The sequence below is a fragment of the Bos javanicus genome, chromosome 19 (genome assembly GCF_032452875.1).
Source record: "Bos javanicus breed banteng chromosome 19, ARS-OSU_banteng_1.0, whole genome shotgun sequence".
NCBI lineage: Eukaryota > Metazoa > Chordata > Mammalia > Artiodactyla > Bovidae > Bos > Bos javanicus.
This window is the reverse complement of record NC_083886.1, coordinates 10,562,821-10,582,545: the sequence shown is the minus strand read 5'-3', so window position 1 is coordinate 10,582,545 and position 19,725 is coordinate 10,562,821. Positions and strand designations below refer to the sequence as shown.

At 54.2% G+C, this 19,725-nt stretch overlaps 2 protein-coding genes across 11 annotated transcripts in view; one reads left to right on the top strand and one right to left on the bottom strand.

Moving 5' to 3' along the window:
- The first annotated feature begins 691 nt into the window (after positions 1 to 691).
- On the top strand, positions 692 to 18,258 carry MPO (myeloperoxidase). Of its 3 annotated transcripts, none has more exons than XM_061390099.1 (14): positions 692 to 1,577; positions 1,735 to 1,812; positions 1,962 to 2,055; positions 2,350 to 2,525; positions 2,714 to 2,837; positions 2,933 to 3,062; positions 3,134 to 3,340; positions 4,183 to 4,501; positions 6,588 to 6,748; positions 8,546 to 8,801; positions 9,244 to 9,414; positions 10,730 to 10,967; positions 11,695 to 11,909; positions 18,085 to 18,258. In XM_061390099.1, exons 2-13 carry the CDS (start codon positions 1,737 to 1,739, stop codon positions 11,900 to 11,902), a joined length of 2,160 nt encoding a protein of 719 aa, XP_061246083.1. In that variant the 5' UTR covers positions 692 to 1,577; positions 1,735 to 1,736; the 3' UTR covers positions 11,903 to 11,909; positions 18,085 to 18,258. The 3 variants fall into 3 exon arrangements, with proteins under 3 accessions (XP_061246083.1, XP_061246081.1, XP_061246082.1); XM_061390097.1 differs by lacking the exon at positions 18,085 to 18,258 and adding an exon at positions 12,642 to 12,724 and having other exon boundaries at positions 693 to 1,577; XM_061390098.1 differs by lacking the exons at positions 692 to 1,577; positions 18,085 to 18,258 and adding an exon at positions 12,642 to 12,724 and having other exon boundaries at positions 1,633 to 1,812.
- The window catches only part of LPO (lactoperoxidase), a 31,414-nt gene continuing 25,883 nt past the window's right edge, over positions 14,195 to 19,725 (bottom strand). For all 8 annotated transcript variants that reach the window (XM_061390095.1, XM_061390093.1, XM_061390092.1 and 5 more), the window contains exons 10-13: positions 17,177 to 17,429; positions 15,931 to 16,104; positions 15,072 to 15,309; positions 14,195 to 14,884 (exon numbers count right to left, since the gene is read on the bottom strand). In XM_061390095.1, the coding sequence (XP_061246079.1) occupies positions 14,677 to 14,884; positions 15,072 to 15,309; positions 15,931 to 16,104; positions 17,177 to 17,429 (873 nt within the window). In that variant the 3' untranslated portion in view covers positions 14,195 to 14,676. The remainder of the gene's footprint in view (positions 14,885 to 15,071; positions 15,310 to 15,930; positions 16,105 to 17,176; positions 17,430 to 19,725) is intronic.

Sequence of the window (19,725 nt, the reverse complement as noted above, 5' to 3'; positions counted from 1 at the left end):
CAACAAAGCCCAAAAGCCACAATTACTAAGCCTGAGCTCTACAGCCTGTGTTCTACAAGTACTAAGCCCGCGTGCTGCAACTACTCAAGCCTGCACGCCTAGAACCCATGCGCTATGACAAGAGAAGCCACTGCAATGAGAAGCCTGTGCAACGCAACTGGAAAGTAGCCCCTGTTTGCCGCAAGCAGAGAAAGCCCACAAGCAGCAACAAAGACCCAGTGCAGCCAAAATGAAGTAATAAATAAATAAAATACATATTATACCTACATCTACATATCAAATTATGAAATGGGAGGATTAGTCAGTGCTAGGAATATGGGAAATTATTTTCCTTCTTTTTTTTTATTTTGTGAAAGATGACAAAGCTGGAAAGAAAAAAAATTACCCACAATCTCACCTGTTTGTAAATAGTTTATTTATTTATTCTATAACATTTCATGAATGGAAATACATTACAGGGTTAAAAAAAAAAGTATTTTTCAAAAGCCTATAAAATTCTAGAAGCTGATTCATGAAGAGCCACTTGTCCAGGTTCACACATAGCAAGCCCTGGAAGAATGGCCCCTTTCTCGTGGGTCTTCCTAGCAGGTGGGAAGGTACACCGGGAAGATGTTTGCTGTCCCTTGTTTCTAGGCCAAGAAGTGGTCTGGCGATAGATGGCAAGAGTGAGTGCAGGAGGGTGTCTGGAGGTAGGAGGTGTGGGTAGACCGAACAGGACATGGGGGCCATGGTTGGCATGTGCCCAGCCTGATGAGGGCACAGGAAGGCGGATGAACACTGTCATGAGTTGTAGGGCACCTTTCCCACCGGCACTCCCTTTGCCAGCCTTTCTCTGGGTCTGGGCTGCGTCACCCAGCTGACCACTAACCACAGCCAGCTCTGTTCTCTCCTGGTTCCTGAAATCTGGGAGCAGATGGAGGGGTTGTTGGAGGCAGTCTACTACCAAGAGCCAAGAGGAAAGGCGATGAGGAGAGGGATAGAGGAAGTTACCTTGGTCCTCAGACCATAGTCCCCACGTTCCTCTTTCCTGTAAAGCTCAACGATCTCCAGTCAGATTTCCTGTCCCCTTAGCCTGCTCCAAGAATGAGGGGCTGCCCACCATGGTTGGCCCCAGGGGCCTGGTTACTATTGAGCGTGGGGGAACGGTGTCCGGAGGCAGATCGGGCCATCATCACTCCAATTTCTGTTTCCCATGATTCCCTGGGCTGTCGGTTCCTAACTTTCATCCCTTGCAAAGGAACCCTGGATACTCAGTTGAACCAGAATTTTGGAGGGGGGGGGGTAAATTTTTCACGCTTTGGGGACAGCACTGGTCTAGCACACATGGGAGCTGAGGTTCTCTGGAGGAGTGCCAAGTTCACGGGCTGGAGCCGGTTTTGGTCCCTCCTCCACTGCCTGTTGCTCCCACGTGAGGGGGTTCTTTCTGTGCTCCCTGGCCCCAGTGGGGTTGGAGGGAGACTTGAGTTTCCAGGGGCGGGACCCACCTGCCCCAGCCCTCCCCCAGCCTGGAGAACATAAAAGCCCAGGTTCAGCTAAGAGGTGATGCCAATGCCAGGTGGAGCCCTGGAACTTCAGAGGTAGGGTCCTAGACTCTGTCTGTAGGCAGAACCCACTGCGGGGGCACTGGGTGAGAAGGAGGGGGTGAGGGGCCTGTGAGGAGGCGGCTGTGGGGCGCTTGTCTCCCCAGCGCACTGTGGGCTTTGCACACTTCGTGGGCACGGGGTCTTGTTGCAGAGATGAGGCTGCTCCTGGGCTCGGCGGGACTCCTGGCAGTTCTGATCATGCTCCAGCCCTCGGAGGGTGTCCCTCCAGGTAACAGTTCAGAAAGAAGGGAAAAGGTGGCGTGTTAAGGGTAGTTCCGAGTCCCCGGGATTCCTTTCCTCCTTGTAAGCCAGCCGGGCTCTGGGGCCCCATGGGGACTTTGGGTCCATTCCTGACCTCCTGACCTCTGTTCTGGGCAGCTGTCCCAGGGGAAGTGGATACCTCGGTGGTGCTGACCTGCATGGAGGAGGCCAAGCGGCTAGTGGACAAAGTCTACAAGGAGCGGCGGGAAAGGTGGGGCTTCTGGGTGAGGCTGTCCCCGGCCTTTTAGAGAAGGAACAGGCAGCGGGGAACGTGCGGCTGGAGGTGGGGCCCTCTGCCGGGCGGTCTTTCTGTCTTTGGGTGTGAAGATGTCTTCAAGACCATGCCTCCCATGGCCTCATCTTTGGACTCCCAGGTCCAAACCATGTTTACAAAGACAAACCTGCTTCCCAGCTCTGGGTCTTTCGAGCCCACAGCTCTGGGCTGGGGCCCTGCTGAGTGTCTCCCCGTCCTTTCTCTGGGCTCACCCCTCCTTCCCTCAAGCAGCATCAAGCAGCGGCTTCACAGTGGCTTGGCCAGCCCCATGGAACTCCTGTCCTACTTCAAGCAGCCAGTGGCGGCCACCAGGACCGCTGTGAGGGCGGCTGACTACCTACACGTGGCCCTCAGCCTGCTGGAGAGGAAGCTGAGGGCCCTGTGGCCAGGCCGCTTCAACGTCACAGGTACAGTTCCCGCTACTATTCCAGCGCCTCACTCAACCCCTGTGGGTCTCCCAATCCCTCCTCCCGGGGGGTATCCTAGCATCCCCCTACTATGTCCTCAGACCACATCTCCCAAGCAAGGCTCCCCAGCAGTGGGTAGAAAACAGGGGCACAGCTCCCACTTTCCTCCTACTTTGCCCGGTCCACAGACGTGCTGACCCCAGCCCAGCTGAACCTGCTGTCCAAGACTAGCGGCTGCGCCCACCAGGACCTGGGGGTGAGCTGCCCAGAGAAGGACGAGTACCGAACCATCACCGGGCAGTGCAACAACAGGTGCGGCCGCTGGGGGCCGGCCCTCGATGGGCGGGCGGTGGCTGGAGGCTGGAGACCCTACCAAGGGGTGTCAGCACCGTGTTCCTGCCCTCCAGGCGCAGCCCCACTCTGGGGGCTTCCAACCGCCCCTTTGTACGCTGGCTGCCGGCGGAGTACGAGGATGGCTTCTCGCTGCCCTTCGGCTGGACGCCCCGGGTCAAGCGCAACGGCTTCCCAGTTCCCCTGGTGAGTCCCAGCCGGGTGGAGGGAGAGCAGCCCGGCCGAGACAGCGGCCCCTGACGCCCGGTGTCCCACAGGCTCGCGCCGTGTCCAATGAGATCGTGCGCTTCCCCACGGAGAAGCTGACTCCGGACCAGCAGCGCTCACTCATGTTCATGCAGTGGGGCCAGCTGCTCGACCACGACCTCGACTTCTCCCCCGAACCGGCCGCCCGCGTCTCCTTCCTCACCGGCATCAACTGCGAGACCAGCTGCCTGCAGCAGCCGCCTTGCTTCCCGCTCAAGGTGCTTCCTCCCGGCCCCACCCTGCAGCCCGCTGAGCCGGGGGAGGGGGGCATCGTTCCCCGAAGGGGCCATCTCCCTTCCTGCCCAGCTTTCCTTCCCTGGGTCCCAGCAAGCCTGGCCCTGACCGCCCTCTCCCCTCCACCCCCTACCATCTCCCACCCTCTCTGTGCTGAGGACCTTCCCACTGCCCCTCAGACTTCTGTGTGCAAGCGCCAGGGGCTCAGTCGTCTTCCCTCCCGACTCGGGGGGCCCCCCAGCCCACATCACACAGAGCTTGGTAGTGGGGTTGCGGCGGGGCTGAGAGTGGACACGTGCAGAGTAGGTAGCAGGGGAGAGAAGGAAGGAAGGAGGGTCCCAGAGAGAGGCGGACAGAGGCAGACAGGGGCCGGAGTGAGAGCCAGAGAGACAAAAGGGGGAAGGGAAAGAAGAGGAGGCCGCCGGAGAGGACAGAGAGAGAGCCAGAGACCCGAGGAGAGAGGAACAGAGTCAGAGGAGAGGAGAGAAAGGAGGTTGAGGGGGAGGGTCGGAGGACTGGCTAGCGCACCTCCAGAAGTGCCCAGGTCCCCCATGCCGGCCCTCCAGTCACCGCCCCTCCAGCTCAGAGACACTCTGCCGGTGGAACCTAAGGCTCATCCCTCGGGGGCCTTGAGAAGCCTTCCTGCCAGCTAAGAGGCCCGAGGGGCTCTGTTTACTGTCTGGGTTGCCCTTTCTGGTCCTGGGTTCCAGACGGCTTCCCTGGCGGGAATTCAGGGCCTAAAAAGGCGGGTGGACCAGAGAGAGCCACTCCTGACCTCTGTCTCTGGCCGCGGCGAGCCTGCGGGGCCTCTCTCTCTGCACCTCAGATCCCGCCCAATGACCCCCGCATCAAGAACCAGCAGGACTGCATCCCTTTCTTCCGCTCCAGCCCTGCCTGCACCCAGAGCAACATCACCATCCGCAACCAGATCAACGCGCTCACCTCCTTCGTGGACGCCAGCATGGTCTACGGCAGCGAGGACCCCTTGGCCATGAGGCTGCGCAACCTGACCAACCAGCTGGGGCTGCTGGCCGTCAACACCCGCTTCCAGGACAACGGCCGGGCCCTGCTGCCCTTCGACACCCTGCGCCATGACCCCTGCCGCCTCACCAACCGCTCTGCGAACATCCCCTGCTTCCTGGCAGGTCAGTCATGGGCAGGGACCTGGACTGATGCAGGGCGCCCCCTACTGGAGCCACGGCGAGCCTATTGCAGAGCCCCATGTGGGGTTAGCATTCAGAGACTTCCCTCACCAACTTACAGGATGTGAATAGGCTGTTGCCTTGGTAACAAGTTGGATGGAGCCAGAAAGGCAAAACAAAAGCAAACCCCCAAAACGACAAGAACAAACCCCCCAAATTTAAGAAGGAGACTCAGGGATGGCCAAGGCGCCTGGCTCCATCTATCTAGCCCTTTCTCTGTTGCTCCCTTTCCATTTGCGCTCTGCGAGAGGGGAAAGCTGAATCCTCCAGGGACAGGAAACCAAAGAGACAGAGAGCAACATGGCGCCCTCAACCCTCTAGAACAACAGTATCCAATATGGCAGACACTAGGCACACATGGCTATTTTCATTTATATGTAATTTAGCTTAAATTAAAAACAAGCTTGCTCCACTGTGCTAGCTACCTTTCAAGTGCTCATTTCAAGTGTTCAGTAGCCCCAGAGGCTAATGGCTTCTATACAGGACAGCTCAAATGTAGAACGTGTTCATCAGTGCAGAATTTCTGTGGGACAGAGCTGCTCCAGAACATCACCACCTTACCCACCTTGATTCCTGTAATGAAAGAGGGTAGGATTTTTGATTTAGACAACTGGCAGTCCTGGGGATAAGGTTGGGGCAGTGATGGTGGCCATGCCCAGAAATTTTACTTGATACAGTGTTTTTAACTATGAACCCAGCAGTGGGTCTGAGGCCCTTCTCCCTGCCCTCTCAACCTCTCCTCATGATGGCTTTGCTGGCTGGGCCCTGGGGAGGAGAATCAAGGTCAGCCCCACTGTGGACTTTTCTGGGCAAGAGGAGAAAGAGCAGCAGTCCTCTGCCTCCACATGGTGTTGAGTCACGTGTCCCCGGCCCAGATGATCTTGACCTCTTGTAAAGTAATGAGAAGGAAAAGCTACTCTCAGGGAATTTCCTTGCCACCGACTTTTAGAGCTGGGGAGGACTGAACCCAGTGTCTAGTCCTCCCCTAACCCCTCCCCAGGGTTAGGGGAGGACTAGAGGGATCAGAGGGTCACTCTTGGTTCTTTTGAACAGGTGTGGCCTTCAAACTTCCTGTGCCCTGACTCTCTCTCCCAAGCAGGCTGCAGAGTTAGCGTGTAGTAAGGTGGGCATGGCAGCTCTGAGCAGGTGGTAGTGGCTTTCTAGAGTCCTGTGTTAAGAAGGATTCTGAGGTTGCATCCAATTTCTTTTTTTATATTAATTTTAATTAATTTTTATTTTCGGCTGCGCTGGGTCTTCAGTGCTTCACTGCTATGTGCAGGCTTTCTCTAGTTGTGGCAAGTGGGAACTCCTCTAGTCACAGTGTGTGGGCTTCTCACTGTGGTGGCTTCTTTTGTTGTGAAGCACAGGCTCTAGGGCACACAGACTTCGGTAGTTGTGGCACACGGGCTTAGTTGCTCCATGGCATGTGGGATTTTCCCAGACCGGGGGTCACACCCATGTCCCCTGCATTGGCAGGCAGATTCTTAACCACTGGACCGCCAGGGAAGTCTGCATCTAATTTTATCAGGAGTAAAGGCTGTGATCATTTGCTGTGTCTGACATGGGCAGGAAGACAGGGACAGCCAACATGCATGCTACTTTTTTTGGCCTTCCCTGAATCAAGAAAATGTCAATCAAGCAGTGCTCATGGATCTCCTATTTTGTCCCAGGCAGTGTGTTAAACCCCATGTGTTTGTGTGTATGTTGGGTGGGAGGGTCAGATACAAAAAGGCACAAGCCATGGTCCTTGTCCTCCAGGTGCCAGCAGTCTCAGGTATGGGGAGGTGGCAAGTCTTGTGTCAGATCTGATGCTTAGTAGATGAGCATCCCCGGCCAGCACTGAAGAGCTGCTATGGTGGACCAGGGAATCAAGGGAGGCCTCCTAGATGGGGTGCAGACTGAGCATGGCGTGAAATGTTGAGTGGAGATAAGCAGCATTTGAGGCCTTGGCCCCAGAGGGAGTTTCAGTGGAGCAAGTCCTTTCTGGGAGGGAGGTCTTAGGAATGACAGTAGCTTTTGCTTCCCCAAGGGGACTCCCGTGCGAGTGAGATGCCTGAGCTCACCTCCATGCACACACTCTTTGTGCGGGAGCACAACCGGCTGGCCAAAGAGCTCAAGCGCCTGAACGCCCACTGGAATGGAGAGAGGCTCTATCAGGAAGCCCGAAAGATCGTGGGAGCCATGGTCCAGGTAGGCAGTCCTGGGCATCTGTGATGCCAGGGGTCAGCAGACTTGGGATGCCAAAGTGCCTCTGCCGCATCTTAGCTGTGCAAATTAACCCGTATGAGCTATGTGAAAACACCTGGCAGATACTACGTGCCTGACAAGGGTCACTTGCCTTTCATCCCCTCATTCCCAGGCTTGCTCTCCTTTCTACTTTCCTGTCTACCAGGAATAATACTGACAGGTTTAAACAGGTGAGTCTAAAATGCTTGGCACACAGTGAAAGTGGAAGTCGCTCAGTCGTGTCCGGTTCTTTGTGACCCCATGGACTACACAGTCCATGGAATTCTCCAGGCCAGAATACTGGAGTGGGTAGCCTTTCCCTTCTCCAGGAGATCTTCCCAACCCAGGGATCGAACCCAGGTTTCCCGCACTGCAGGCGGATTCTTTAGCAGCTGAGCCACCAGGCGTACAGTAGGCGTTCCGTAAATTCTCCTTTCCTTCATCACGTTGTCACTCTTGGCTCCTTTACACACTCCCTCTTCTTTACGGCTCTATCCCAGCTCACCCCCTCTCCTTGTCCTCGCTTATCCCTGAGGGGTGTTCTCCAAATTTGGGGGGAAATATTTAAATGCTTTATTTATTTACTGGCTGAGCTACTTAGCTTTTGGAATCTTAGTCACCCAACAAGGGATTGAACCTGAACCCCCTGCAGTGGAAATGCAGAGTCCAAACCACTGGACTGCCAAGGGATTCCTTTTCTCCCAAGTTTTGATGCTCCAGCATCCTCATCCTCTCCCAGGTCATGAACATGCACTTGAGTGCACATACCACACACACACACACACACACATACACACACACACACACCGCTTGTTAATACTCCTCAACTTTGGACTGGAGAGAGTTGCTGGTGCTGAGGGTTACCAGGGTGACCAGTTTTCCACTGGCACAAAGAATTTAAATGAGATTTGTTTAACTCTGAGATTCCAGAGTCTAGAATCTAGAGTGTGTCTGTTCCCTCTCCTCCCTTTTCACTGCGAGAAATCACCTAGGGTGGCCCTTTTCCATTTTGCCTCCCTTCCTTCTGCAGACACTAGATTGAACCCTACTGTGGGCCAGGCACTTTGTTGCCTACTGAGTAATTTCAAGAGAAATGAGATCCAACCCTTGCCCTCAAGGAGCTAGTATGCTGCTGCTGCTGCTAAGTCACGTCAGTCGTGTCCGACTCTGTGTGACCCCATAGACAGCGGCCCACCACGCTCCCGTCCCTGGGGTTCTCCAGGCAAGAATACTGGAGTGGGTTGCCATTTCCTTCTCCAGTGCAGGAAAGTGAAAAGTGAAAGTGAAGTCGCTCAGTCGTGTCCGACTCTTAGCGACCCCATGGACTGCAGCCTACCAGGCCCTCCGTCCATGGGATTCTCCAGGCAAGAGCACTGGAGTGGGTTGCCATTGCCTTCTCCAGCTAGTATGCTAGTTAAGAGAAATGAGACAGGAATAACTCAAGGGCAAGGGAGCTATGAAAGGACTCACAGAACCTTTTATTATTTCATCCTCTAAGGCACAGTGCAGCATAATTACCCGTAATTTACATTTGAGGAACTGAGGCTCAGAGAGGTTAATAACTGGCCTAAGGTCACACAGCAGGCAAGCACTTGAGCCCTGTTTATGCCACTTGGTCCCACTCTGTGGGACCCAGGTCCAGTACTGTGGGAGGCAAATCCTTGGCCTTAGACGAGGGAGGGATCCCGCCGAGTCAGGAGCAGGTGAAGAATCCGCAGGGAGGGGTGAGTGGAGAGGCCACTCTGAGTGACTTTCCTTTAGATCATCACTTACCGGGATTACCTGCCCCTGGTGCTGGGGCGGGAGGCCATGCGGAAGTACCTGCGCCCCTACTGCTCCTACAACGACTCGGTGGACCCGCGCATCTCCAACGTCTTCACCAACGCCTTCCGCTACGGCCACACCCTCATCCAACCCTTCATGTTCCGCCTGAACAGTCGATACCAACCTATGCAGCCCAACCCCCGCGTGCCGCTCAGCAGAGTCTTTTTTGCCAGCTGGAGGGTTGTGCTCGAAGGTGAGCAAGACGCTATCAGGGAGTGAGGGAGTGAACTGGCAGCCGGTGGGGTGGGCGTGGACTTGGTCACAGGGAGCTAGGGCGGAATGAATTGTCTTTCCTTCTGTCTTCTGGGCATCTGATTTCCGGCCTGGTTCACTTGACTCTGCTTGCACATCGAACAACAGAGAGTGGGGTGAGACAGCTTACAGGGAGCTGGCTCCTTCCTGTGCGTTGGGATCCTCAGGGACCCAGGAGGGCTGGGAGCATCTGAGCCTGACGAGTTTGAATGGCTTTATCCCCGAGACCACAGAGCCTCAGTGAGGATCTGCCCACCCGGGACCTTGGCGCCAGAAGCCACATGTGCTCAGCGCTCTCCGCCACTGCCCCCGGGTCCGGCTCCTTGCAGTCTGAGCTCCGATACCGAGCCGGACCTTCCCCCAGCGTGCTCCTCTTGCTCCAGGTGGCATCGACCCCATCCTGCGGGGCCTCATGGCCACCCCTGCGAAGCTGAACCGCCAGAACCAAATCGCGGTGGACGAGATCCGAGAGCGGCTGTTTGAGCAGGTCATGAGGATCGGGCTGGACCTGCCTGCGCTCAACATGCAGCGCAGCCGCGACCACGGCCTCCCTGGTGAGGGGGCTGCCCTGGCCTCCCGGGCCAACCCACCTCCCAATCCAGCGCCTGTCCTCTCCAGTGCCCCCAGCTACCGGGGCACCCCACTCCCACCGCCAACCCTCAGAACCTTTGCTCTTAGGATGCGGCCTGAAGTCAGGCCCCTGGGCCCCTCTGCCCCGTTTCCAGCACCTTCCACCTACTTTGTGTTGCTGCTGCTAAGTCGCGTCAGTTGTGTCCGACTCTGCGACCCCATAGATGGCAGCCCACCAGGCTTCCCCGTCCCTGGGATTCTCCAGGCAAGAACATTGGAGTGGGTTGCCATTTCCTTCTCCAATGCATGAAAGGGAAAAGTGAAAGTGAAGTCCCTCAGTCGTGTCCGACTCTTAGCGACCCCACGGACTGCAGCCCACCAGGCTCCTCAGTCCATGGGATTTCCCAGGCAAGAGTACTGGAGTGGGGTGCCATTGCCTTCTCTGTTGTGTTGCTGGAACCCCCCCCCCCCAATAATCTCTTCCTCTCAGAATCCACATAAAATGAAGCAAAATAGATGGAGGTAGGTTTTCAGGGCAGTAGGGGCTTGATATTATTACGGTGATGCCCTAAATTGTGTTGCTGAAACCCTCCAATTTAGGGCATCTCCATAATAACAACGAGCCCCTACTACCCTGAAAACCTACCTCCATCTATTTTGCTTCATTTTGTGTGGATTCTGAGGGAAGAGATTATTATCACTTCCATTTTACTGATGTGGAGAAAGAAATGGCAACCCACTCCAGTATTCTCACCTGGAGAATCCCATGGATTCAGTCCATGGGGTCGAAAGAGTTGGACACAACTTAGCGATTAAACCACCACCATTTTACGATGAGGAAACTGAGGCTTGGAGAAATTCAGAACCTGCCCGGGTTCTCTAGTCAAGTAAGAGACAGAGCTGGAATGGGAGCCCAGATCAGCCTACCATCCTGCTGATGCCTGTGCTGTGGGACAGCTGGTATGGGGCTGATCCTTCCAGACACACTGCACCCATCGAGGGTCTGAGATCTCCACAGGGGCAAGGAGATGCTCCTGTTCTTAGACCCAGCGGGAGTGATGACAATTTAGGATTTACCTTAGAGTGGGAAGGGTAGGGGAAGACAGAGAGGCTCCTGGAGAGACCCAGCTGTGCCCAGGCTCCCAGGGAGGCCAGAGGATTCCCTGGGGGGTTTGTAGACGGGAAGCAGCCCCTTTGTGCCCTCCTTTCCTGCATGGACCTCTGTATGTGGCCTCACTGTGTTGGGAGGGTGGCCTTTCTGCGGCCCACCCACAACCACTCTCCGCTCCTCCCATACAGGGTACAACGCCTGGAGGCGCTTCTGTGGGCTCCCAGTGCCCAACACGGTGGGTGAGCTGGGCACAGTCCTGAGGAACCTGGACCTGGCGAGGAGGCTGATGAAACTGTACCAGACGCCCAACAACATCGACATCTGGATAGGCGGTGTAGCTGAGCCCTTGAACAAAAATGGCCGCGTGGGCCCGCTGCTCGCCTGCCTCATTGGGACCCAGTTCAGGAAGCTCCGTGATGGTGACCGGTGAGGGCGGAGGCCCCGCAGCTCTGCCCCTGCCCCTCGGGAGACCCCTTGCTTCCTCCTGCTAGAAGGAGTCCGTGATTCTCCAGTGTGTTCTGGGGAGCCTCAAGGTCGTCACTGATGTACCCTGAAGCTGTTGAGGGTGCAAAAAGAAGGGATCTGTGGTTGTCAAGGAGCGGGACGAGAGAAAATGCCACCCTTAGTCACTGCTTCTCCAGGTCCCAGGCGTGGTCACGGGGCCACCAGTCTCCATTGGAAGGTCCCATCCTTGCTTCCCCTCGGCTGCCGCTCCTGTTTTCATTCCACTGTGGGCCTGACCTCTGTCACACCCAGTTCTCACCTGGCATGAACTGTGCCTTGGGGAAACTCTTAACAAGGTGTCCCTCTCTGGGTGGACAAATGAGACACACTCCGTAGATCCCGTCTCCCCGCCTGAACGTAGCCCTGTCCAGGGCCCGGGGTCTCATGGGAGAGTGGGCCCGTCTGTCATTAGTGATGCTTGGAGGCTGCTGGGGTGGGAGCGGGTTGGGGGGGGGGGACCTGGGCAGCTGTGAGTGGGGCTCTATTTGTTTGAATCCCCTCTTGGGCTGCCTGAGGGCCTGGAGCTCTCCTGTGCTGTGGAGCCGCTGTCCACCGTGGTCCTCTGTCAACCAGGAACAGCTCCAGCCAGTGGGTGCCCTCCCAGCCCAGGAGGGCCTCAGGCACAGTGGCTGTGGGTGTTCCCGTGCAGGTTCTGGTGGCAGAACAAGGGCGTGTTCAGCAAGAAGCAGCAGCAGGCCCTCGCCAAGATCTCCTTGCCCCGCATCATCTGTGACAACACAGGCATCACCTTCGTGCCCAAGAACAACATCTTCATGTCCAACAGATTCCCTCGGGACTTTGTCCGCTGCAATAGGGTGCCGGCATTGAACCTGGCTCCCTGGAGGGAAAGGCGCTAGAGGCAGGGTAAGGAGGGCAGCGGGGAGGTGAGGCTGGGCATCTCTCGGCTGGCTGGTTGGGTCCACAGAGCTCTCCCTTTTCTAGGTGAGCCCCTCCCTGTTCTGGGTGCCAGCCAAAGACACCACTAACAACTGGACATTCGTGTGTGTGTGTGTGTGTGCGTGTGTGTGTGTGCGTGCGCACAGTGAATCGAAATTGCATTTTGTGCGTGTTGCATGTGAACGTGGGTAGTGTTTTGTGTGCTGTGTATACATGAGTGTGTATTTGCTGATACTAGGTGTGTGGAAGGCAGCAGAGTGGATTGGTGAAACGTACAGGCTAAGGAGCCAGACTGCTTGGGTTCAGATCCTGCAGCCTACCAGCTGTGTGACCTTGAACAAGTTCCTCGACCTTGCTAAGCCTGAATTTCCTTTGTAAATAACTGCTGACATGGCTTCTTAGAGGGTCCATTGCATCCTCTAGTATTGGGTTTATTGAGCACCCATTACTTGCCAGGCAGTGTGGCCCGCATGGGAAACACACAGAAAAAGTCAGACACCATTTCTGCCCTTGTGGAGCTTATATCTTGACTGTGTCCTGTTATCAGAGGTGAAGCAGTGACCCTGGAGGAGTGACGACCCCGGAGGAGTGGCTATTAGCAGTGGGCTGCGCGTGGGTTGAGTTACGGGCCCAGGCTCGCCAGGCTCAGTCCATGGCTCCCCTTTTTCTTCCTTACCCTGTTGTCTTGCTTATTCACAGGAGCTGCCTGGAGAGGAACTGGGCCCTTTTATACCATTTGTTTATACCTGATGATTATGATAATAAAGCACCATAGATGGAGATCTTTGCTCTGTGTCTGCAGTGGGGCTGGACCCTCAGCAAGAGGCTTGCTCTGGGCTCTGAACTTGAAGAGTGGTCTGTGCTTCAGGGCCCTTTCTAAACTGGAGGTCAGGACGTCCAGGCGTTCTCCTTGGGCTGATTCATACATAGAAGGCCGTCAGTCCTTGGATGCCTAGGGGCCAGGCCAAACTGAGCAGACCCTCTTCCCTCACCGGTTCCCTCTTCCCACCAGAGAGCGGGAACCGTGGGCACCAAGCCCTTCTGTTGGTGCCCTGCCCCGGGAAGTATTATGCTTGCTACATGCTCGCTCTGCATCGGGCCTGTGCCAAGTGTTGGGAAACAGAGGGCGCTCAGGAGAGGAAAGAGCAGGAGGTTGATGGGAATGTGGTTCCCTTTCCAGGTGACAAGACACCTGGGGACCCCGTCAGCCGGCCCGGTGGGTCAGAGGCCCCAGGACGGTAGATGCCTCCTTAGTCTTGCCTTCGCCAGGGGTCCAGACCAGGACAGCAGGTGGGGCTGAGGGAGGGGAAGGAGCAGACTCCCCTGATGAGCGTGCCTGGAACTTGATCCCTCTGCCTGCGTGGTGGATTCCCTCCTGTTCTCTCCCTTCTTCCCACATTTGGGGAGGGGGACACCCACAACTGGGGCCTGAAAGGATGAGAGGCTTGTGTACCCACGGGAGCCCCGGATATTAGCACCTCCCCGAAGAGGGAGAAACCTTGCTGAACCCCCTCTCACTGAGGACAGGAAGGGGTCCTGGGGGGTTAAGGGATTCATCTGAGGCCTCCAAGAAGGGGGTCCCAGAGCCAGGGCCGCCCGGGTCTTCCGGCTCCCAGGCTTTCCTGTAGGATGGCTGCAGGTCTCCTGCCCCCGCCGTGCCAGTCAGGGAGCCTGGGGGTCCCCCTGGGCTGACCTGACCCAGGAGGGTCTTTGAGAAAGAACTCATGAGTGTGTATTGGGTGGCAAACTAGGAATATTCTGGATCTGCGGTCAGAGGCCTCACAGGCCCCCAGGACTAACCTAGAATAAGGGGGTATTTCCCTGAAGGACCCCTAGAAAAGAAATTAACTTTTGTTTTTTTTTAACTGCACATCATGGTATGGGGGAATCTTAGTTTCCTGACCAGGGATTGAACCTGTGTCCCCTGCAGTGGAAGTGTGGAGTCCTAATCACTGGACCGCCAGGGAATTCCCCCAAATGAGCTCTGGCTTGGATTTCTCTACCCCTGTGGCGATGCCCTGAAAGTTCTCCTGCCACCCCACAGCCATGCCTTCTTTGCGCAGGAGCCCCTTCCCTCCTTTTCTTTGAGAGCGCTTTGAAGCTGAGAGCACCAAACCGGGCCCTCTCACTGCCTAGACTCTTTGTGGTGACCTCTTTGTGGTGAGACATGTCTGAGCTGTAAACACTGTTGCTCATTTGGCAGTGATTCCAAGGCCTGCCTTCCAGAGGGGAACAAGGTCATCGCCAGCATCTGTGTTCAATCATCAGGTGTTTACTGAGCACTCACTGTGTGCCAAGGACTACGCTGGGGGCCCCAGGGCACACTTGGAAGCAGGTTGAAGGCCGAGCTCAAGAAGTTTACAATCTAGTTCAAGGGGAGGAGAGATACGGGTGTCAAGGCCGCAGCCTCAGCCAAGACTTTTTTGGGGAAAGGATGGGTGACATCTGGCAAGCAAGATCAGAAGGCATTTTGGAGGGTGGAAGTCTTGACAGAAGGAGGGTTTCTGAAGACGGAGAGGATGTGGGATTCAATGGGAAGAGCTGGAGCGGCGAGGCGGCTGCCTTGGGCTTGAGCTAGGTGTGCTTGGGGGGCGTGCAGAGAGACTCGGCTGGACAGAAGGCCTGGGGCGGGGTAGGGAGCCCGAAGGGGCCAGGTCACTGAGTCTACTTGAAATGGCATCGTGGCCAAGGGGAGCTCTACTGCACAGTGTGGGAGGCTGTGGAGTCCGGGCCCCTAATTCTCCCTGGAGGCCCAGGGTGAGAGATCCAGCTTATCAACGGTTGAGCAATCCACAAAGTCATGTGGGTAGTTGTTGGCCTGGAAGGCGTGCAGCGGGACCTTCATGATGTGGGTGTTGTCACAGATGAGGCGTGAGAAGGACACTTTCTGTAGAGAGTCCCGCTGCTTCTCAGTGAAGACCCCAGGGTTCTCCCACCAGAACCTGCAGAGACACAAGCAGGGTCTCCATGCAGCCCAGCTGCTGGCCCTTTCCCACTCTGCCAAAGGGGAAGGGAGGAGGTCCCCGGGAACATGCCGAGGTCTGGCATCGGTCCTGCAGGACGCCCACCCCAATGCCCACCTCCAAGAAGGGCCTCCCCACCCGCCCTCCCCGCTGAGGTCTCACTCACCTGTCCCCATCACGTATCTGCTGGAATTGCCTCCCTAGGAGGCAGGCCAGGAGTGGCCCCACCCGGCCCCTTTCTACCATGGGCTCAGCGTTGCCTCCAATCCAGATGTCAATGTTGTCGGGGGTCTTATAGAGATCCATTAACTTCTTAGCCAGTATCTTGTTCTTCAGCACGATCTGCAGCCCCTTCAGTGTCTTGGGCTGTGAGAGGCCACAGAAGCCCCTCCAGGAGTTGTACCCTAGGGCAGAGAGGTGGAAGCTGTCTAATGCCCTTTGAGGACATGCCCACTCCAGCTCCATCAGCCCCAGACAGTGTGTTCCCAGCCTCTGGGAACAGGGAGGCAGTGAGCCACTGTTCCACCTTGCGGCACTTGGGCTTCAAGGGAGCTAGCAGGATACGTGGTGCTTACTGTGGGTCCAGGCACTGCTCTAAGCCCTGTACACATATATAAACTGAAGAACAGGGATGTTAAGTCACTTGTCTAAGGTCACACAACTAGAATTTGAACCCAGACAGTCTGGCTGTTAAAGTTCTACATTTAGGAAGGTCCAGTAGTCATCGCTTTCCCTCTATTCTCCTTTTCTTAATATTTTCTGGACTTTTAAACTGCTTTCACAAATCAGTGGTTGATCGCTTTCATTTGAGGAGCATAGTACCAGGCATAGTACCAGATATGTTCTCTGGTCTCTGTCTTAGGGAGACTGGAAGATGCCATTTCACAGGTGTGTTTTTAAAACAGGCATCTCTGCCTTCTGTTTTAGAATTGATCAGCTCCTCAGGGATATAGAGGAGAGTCCCTGGGAACCCCAGAAAGTAGCAAAACATTCCCCAGGCCTGGCTGGACCCTGGGCCCACTCACCAGGCATCCCATGGTCTCGGCAACGCTGTAAGTTGATAGCAGCCAGGTCAAAGCCGTGGATCTTGTGAGTGGGCTGGAAAAGCTTGTTGCGCAGCTCACTCGTCACCATTTTATCCTGATTCATCAGTTTGGACTTCTTGGCCAGCAGACCCCGCACCAGAGGGTCAATTCCACCTGCAACGGAGACCCAGAGGTCATGCTGGGGGTGGGGCAGCTGGGGACATCTTCCATTCCCGGGCACGCCCTCCTCCTGACAGTTTCTCTTTCTCAGGTGAAAGACAGGCCAACTGCCCCTCTGGGGCTGGAACTGAGGAAAGAACACAGCATGGCCCACAGGGTGTGCTGGGGGTTGGAGGCCCGTCCACACTGCCTGCCATCCTGTGGTGATGCGTGAGCATAAGATTCAGGGTTTCTTCCAAGCTCCAGTTCAGAGAGCTGGCTCCTTCTCCTCCATATGGTCCCCCAAGGAACTGTACACCATGAGAAGAGATGGCAGAAATCTCTAGAAAAATGCCCTGACTTGTCAGGCCTTAAGTAAAAGCCAGTTTCGACACAGCCCAGCCCAGGATAAAGGAGAGCGGGGTCCAACCTTTGGCACTTAATGGAGGTGGAAAGCTGTAGAGAAGAGCAGAAAAGAGCAATTTATTTACTGTGCGTGTGTGTCAGCTGCTCAGTCATGTCTGACTCTTTGTGACCCCGTGGACTGTAGCCCGGCAGGCTCCTCTGTCCATGGAATTCTCCAGGGAAGAATACTGGAGTGGGTTGCCATTGCCCTTCTCCAGGGGATCTTCCCGACTCAGGGATCAAACCCAGGTCTCCTGCATAGCAGGCAGATGGTTTACCATTTGAGCTATCCGGGGAAGCCCTATTTATTTATTAGACACAGGAATTCTTTCTGCAAGGGTCAGGGAAGCCTGAGGGAGGGAAAGGAAGCAGGGAAAACTCGGCACCTTAAAGGACAGTGCAGGAAAGAAAGAATAATAACGAATATTTAGTGATCACCTCCTGTGTGTCAGGAACCACTGTAGGGCACTTTATGTATATATTTCATTTTTAATATCCTAGTGAGATAGGTATTATTAGTGTCCCCATTTTACAAACGAAGAAACTGAGGCTCAGTGAGGTGCAGTCACTTGCCCAAGGTTGCACAGGAAGTGGTGGAAGCCTGACTTCCATGCCAGGTTTTTCTAGAAGCAGGCTGCAGAGTGAGACAGCCAGGTGATAGTGCATCCCTGAAAGGACATACCGTCTTTGATTATCCTCCAGGTGTTGAAGAAGAGGGTGTGTAGGGGGAGCTCTGCTTCCGGACCCCATGGCTGGTAATTCTCATCCAGGCGGGACACAGTGGAGGGAACCTCCATGTGGCCAAAGCGGAAGGCAAAGGTGAAGACATTGGAAATTCGGGGATCCACAGAGTTATGATAGCCTTGGTAGGGCGGGATCCACTTCTGCATCTCACTACCTAGCACAATGGGTAGGTAGTCCCTAAAGGTGATGATCTGCAAGGAAAAACAAGTCATGAAAAAAAGGATGTGAGAAGACTCAAACCTTTGAGGAGTGAAGTTGGAGCCAAGGATGAGTGGTCAAAAATCAAGGATGGCAAATGGATTGCATATGTGTCTTATGTGTTGCATGTGTCCAATTCTCCTTCCCATAGCCCTAGCTGCTGCTGTGCTGCTGCGTCACTTCAGTCGTGTCCGACTCTGTGCAACCCCATAGATGGCAGCCCACCAGGCTCCCCCGTCCCTGGGATTCTCCAGGCAAGAACACTGGAGTGGGTTGCCATTTCCTTCTCCAGTGCATGAAAGTGAAAAGTGAAAGTGAAGTCGCTCAGTCGTGTCCGACTCTTAGCGACCCCATGGACTGCAGCCTACCAGGCTCCTCCGTCCATGGGATTTTCTAGGCAAAAGTACTGGAGTGGGGTGCCATTGCCTTCTCCGTAGCCCTAGCAGACATTACTAATTGATCATGACATACTTTCTGCTGATCTTCCATGATCTGTCTCAATATAGGCTCTACTGATCAGTCACTTGAATTTGACATTTGAAATGTACTCTCTTGGCCATCTTTGCTCTAAATTTATGATGAAGCTAACATCACAGTCTCTGTGTATCACTTTAACATAAAATTATATTATTAAACTTTTTCCCACAGGCCAGGGCAAGAGGAATGGAGAACCACAGGAATGAGTCACAGGGTAACCAAGGGGAGTTCATTCAATCCCCCATTCTGAAAGAAGTGCTGCTCCATGGAGAGGTCAGTGTCTTGTTTTATTTTGCTCAGAAGAGTGAACTAACATAAACTGAGAAATTTTTGAAAAAATAAAACGTCATGTCATCCCACAACATGATAATTATGTTAATTGTTTATTCTTTCTAATCTTTATGGTATACATATTTTAACTTGGTCGTAATCCTAGAAAACATTTATGTGAAATGCATTCTGCTTTTCCACCTAACATCTCTCACGTTTCTATCTAGCTCATGATTATTATCCACTGAACGTGTATAATATTCTCTTGTCCTCACGGGTCCTTCCCATTCCTTCAGCAGCACACACTCTGGGGACACCATCCCTGGAGCAGGCCGCCTGCTCCTCAGGCTCTGGGAGGCAGCAGGAGACGGAACCCTGCCCCTGGTCACAGTGGACTGGCCTGACCGGGGCCCCAGACTAAGCTGGTTAGTCAGATTCTCTTGCTCAGGAATTTAGATTTCAGATGCAGCTATCCTGGACTGTTTCTGATGGTGCTCGATCGGAGGGGACAGACGGATTGTCATTTTCTACCATGAGCAGAAACGCAGAGAAAACCCGTCTGCCGAGAAAGAGAGATGTGAGGAGAGAAGAGGTGAGGGAGAGACAGTGAGAATGACTTGCCTTAATTCCAAATGATTTCTAGTCTCTGGCTCTCACCCTTGCTGAGGCCCGACTACACTACACTCATTTCCCTGGGGTTCCAGGAGAAACCTTTAGGAGCTTCCATCTGATACATGAGTAGGGTGAACCAATACTGAACATCTCAATTATCCCGAGTGGGTTTCTTTTTCTTGTAGTCCAAGAAACCCTATGCTGAAGCTCTAACTCTCTCCTGTGACTGTATTTGGAGACAGGGCCTGTAAAGAGGTAATTAAGGTTAAATGATGTCATAAGGGTGGAGCCCTAATCCAATAAGACTAGTGTCCTTATAAGAGAGATGCACACAGGGGGAAAAATCACATGAGAAAAACATACAGTGAAGGTGGCCAAGCCAAGGAGAAAGGCTTCAGGAGAAATCAAATCTGCTAACTCCTTAATCTTGGATTTCCAGTCTCCAGAACTGTGAGAAAATACCTTTCTGTTGTGTAAGCCACCCGGTCTGCATTACTCTGTTATGGCAGCCCAAGCAAACTAATAAAAGCCTCAACTCAGATAGCCTTCAGGTAGGTAAGTTTTATCCTTTGATTTCCTATACATATCTCCAGCAGCAAGATTTATGGGTCTAAATTTTTTTAAAAAATAAGTGTTGAACTGTGGAGATTTTGCTAAGAAATGAATGGAAATAGTTTTCTTGGATGGTTAAAAATATGTGCATGGGGCTTCTGGTTCCAAAACAAGGTGGAGTTCACTCAGTTTTCCTTACTGACTGTAACTAAATAAACCTAAATGTGTCCTCCACTAAATAGAACTAAACGCCCTGGAAATTATCCAACAGACAGCACTAAATAGACTCCGAAAGCTGGTAAGATGGACTAGCTAAAGACCTTGTCAAGGAATGACACAATGGTGAGTTCCTGCATACCCCAGATTAGGTCCATAGGA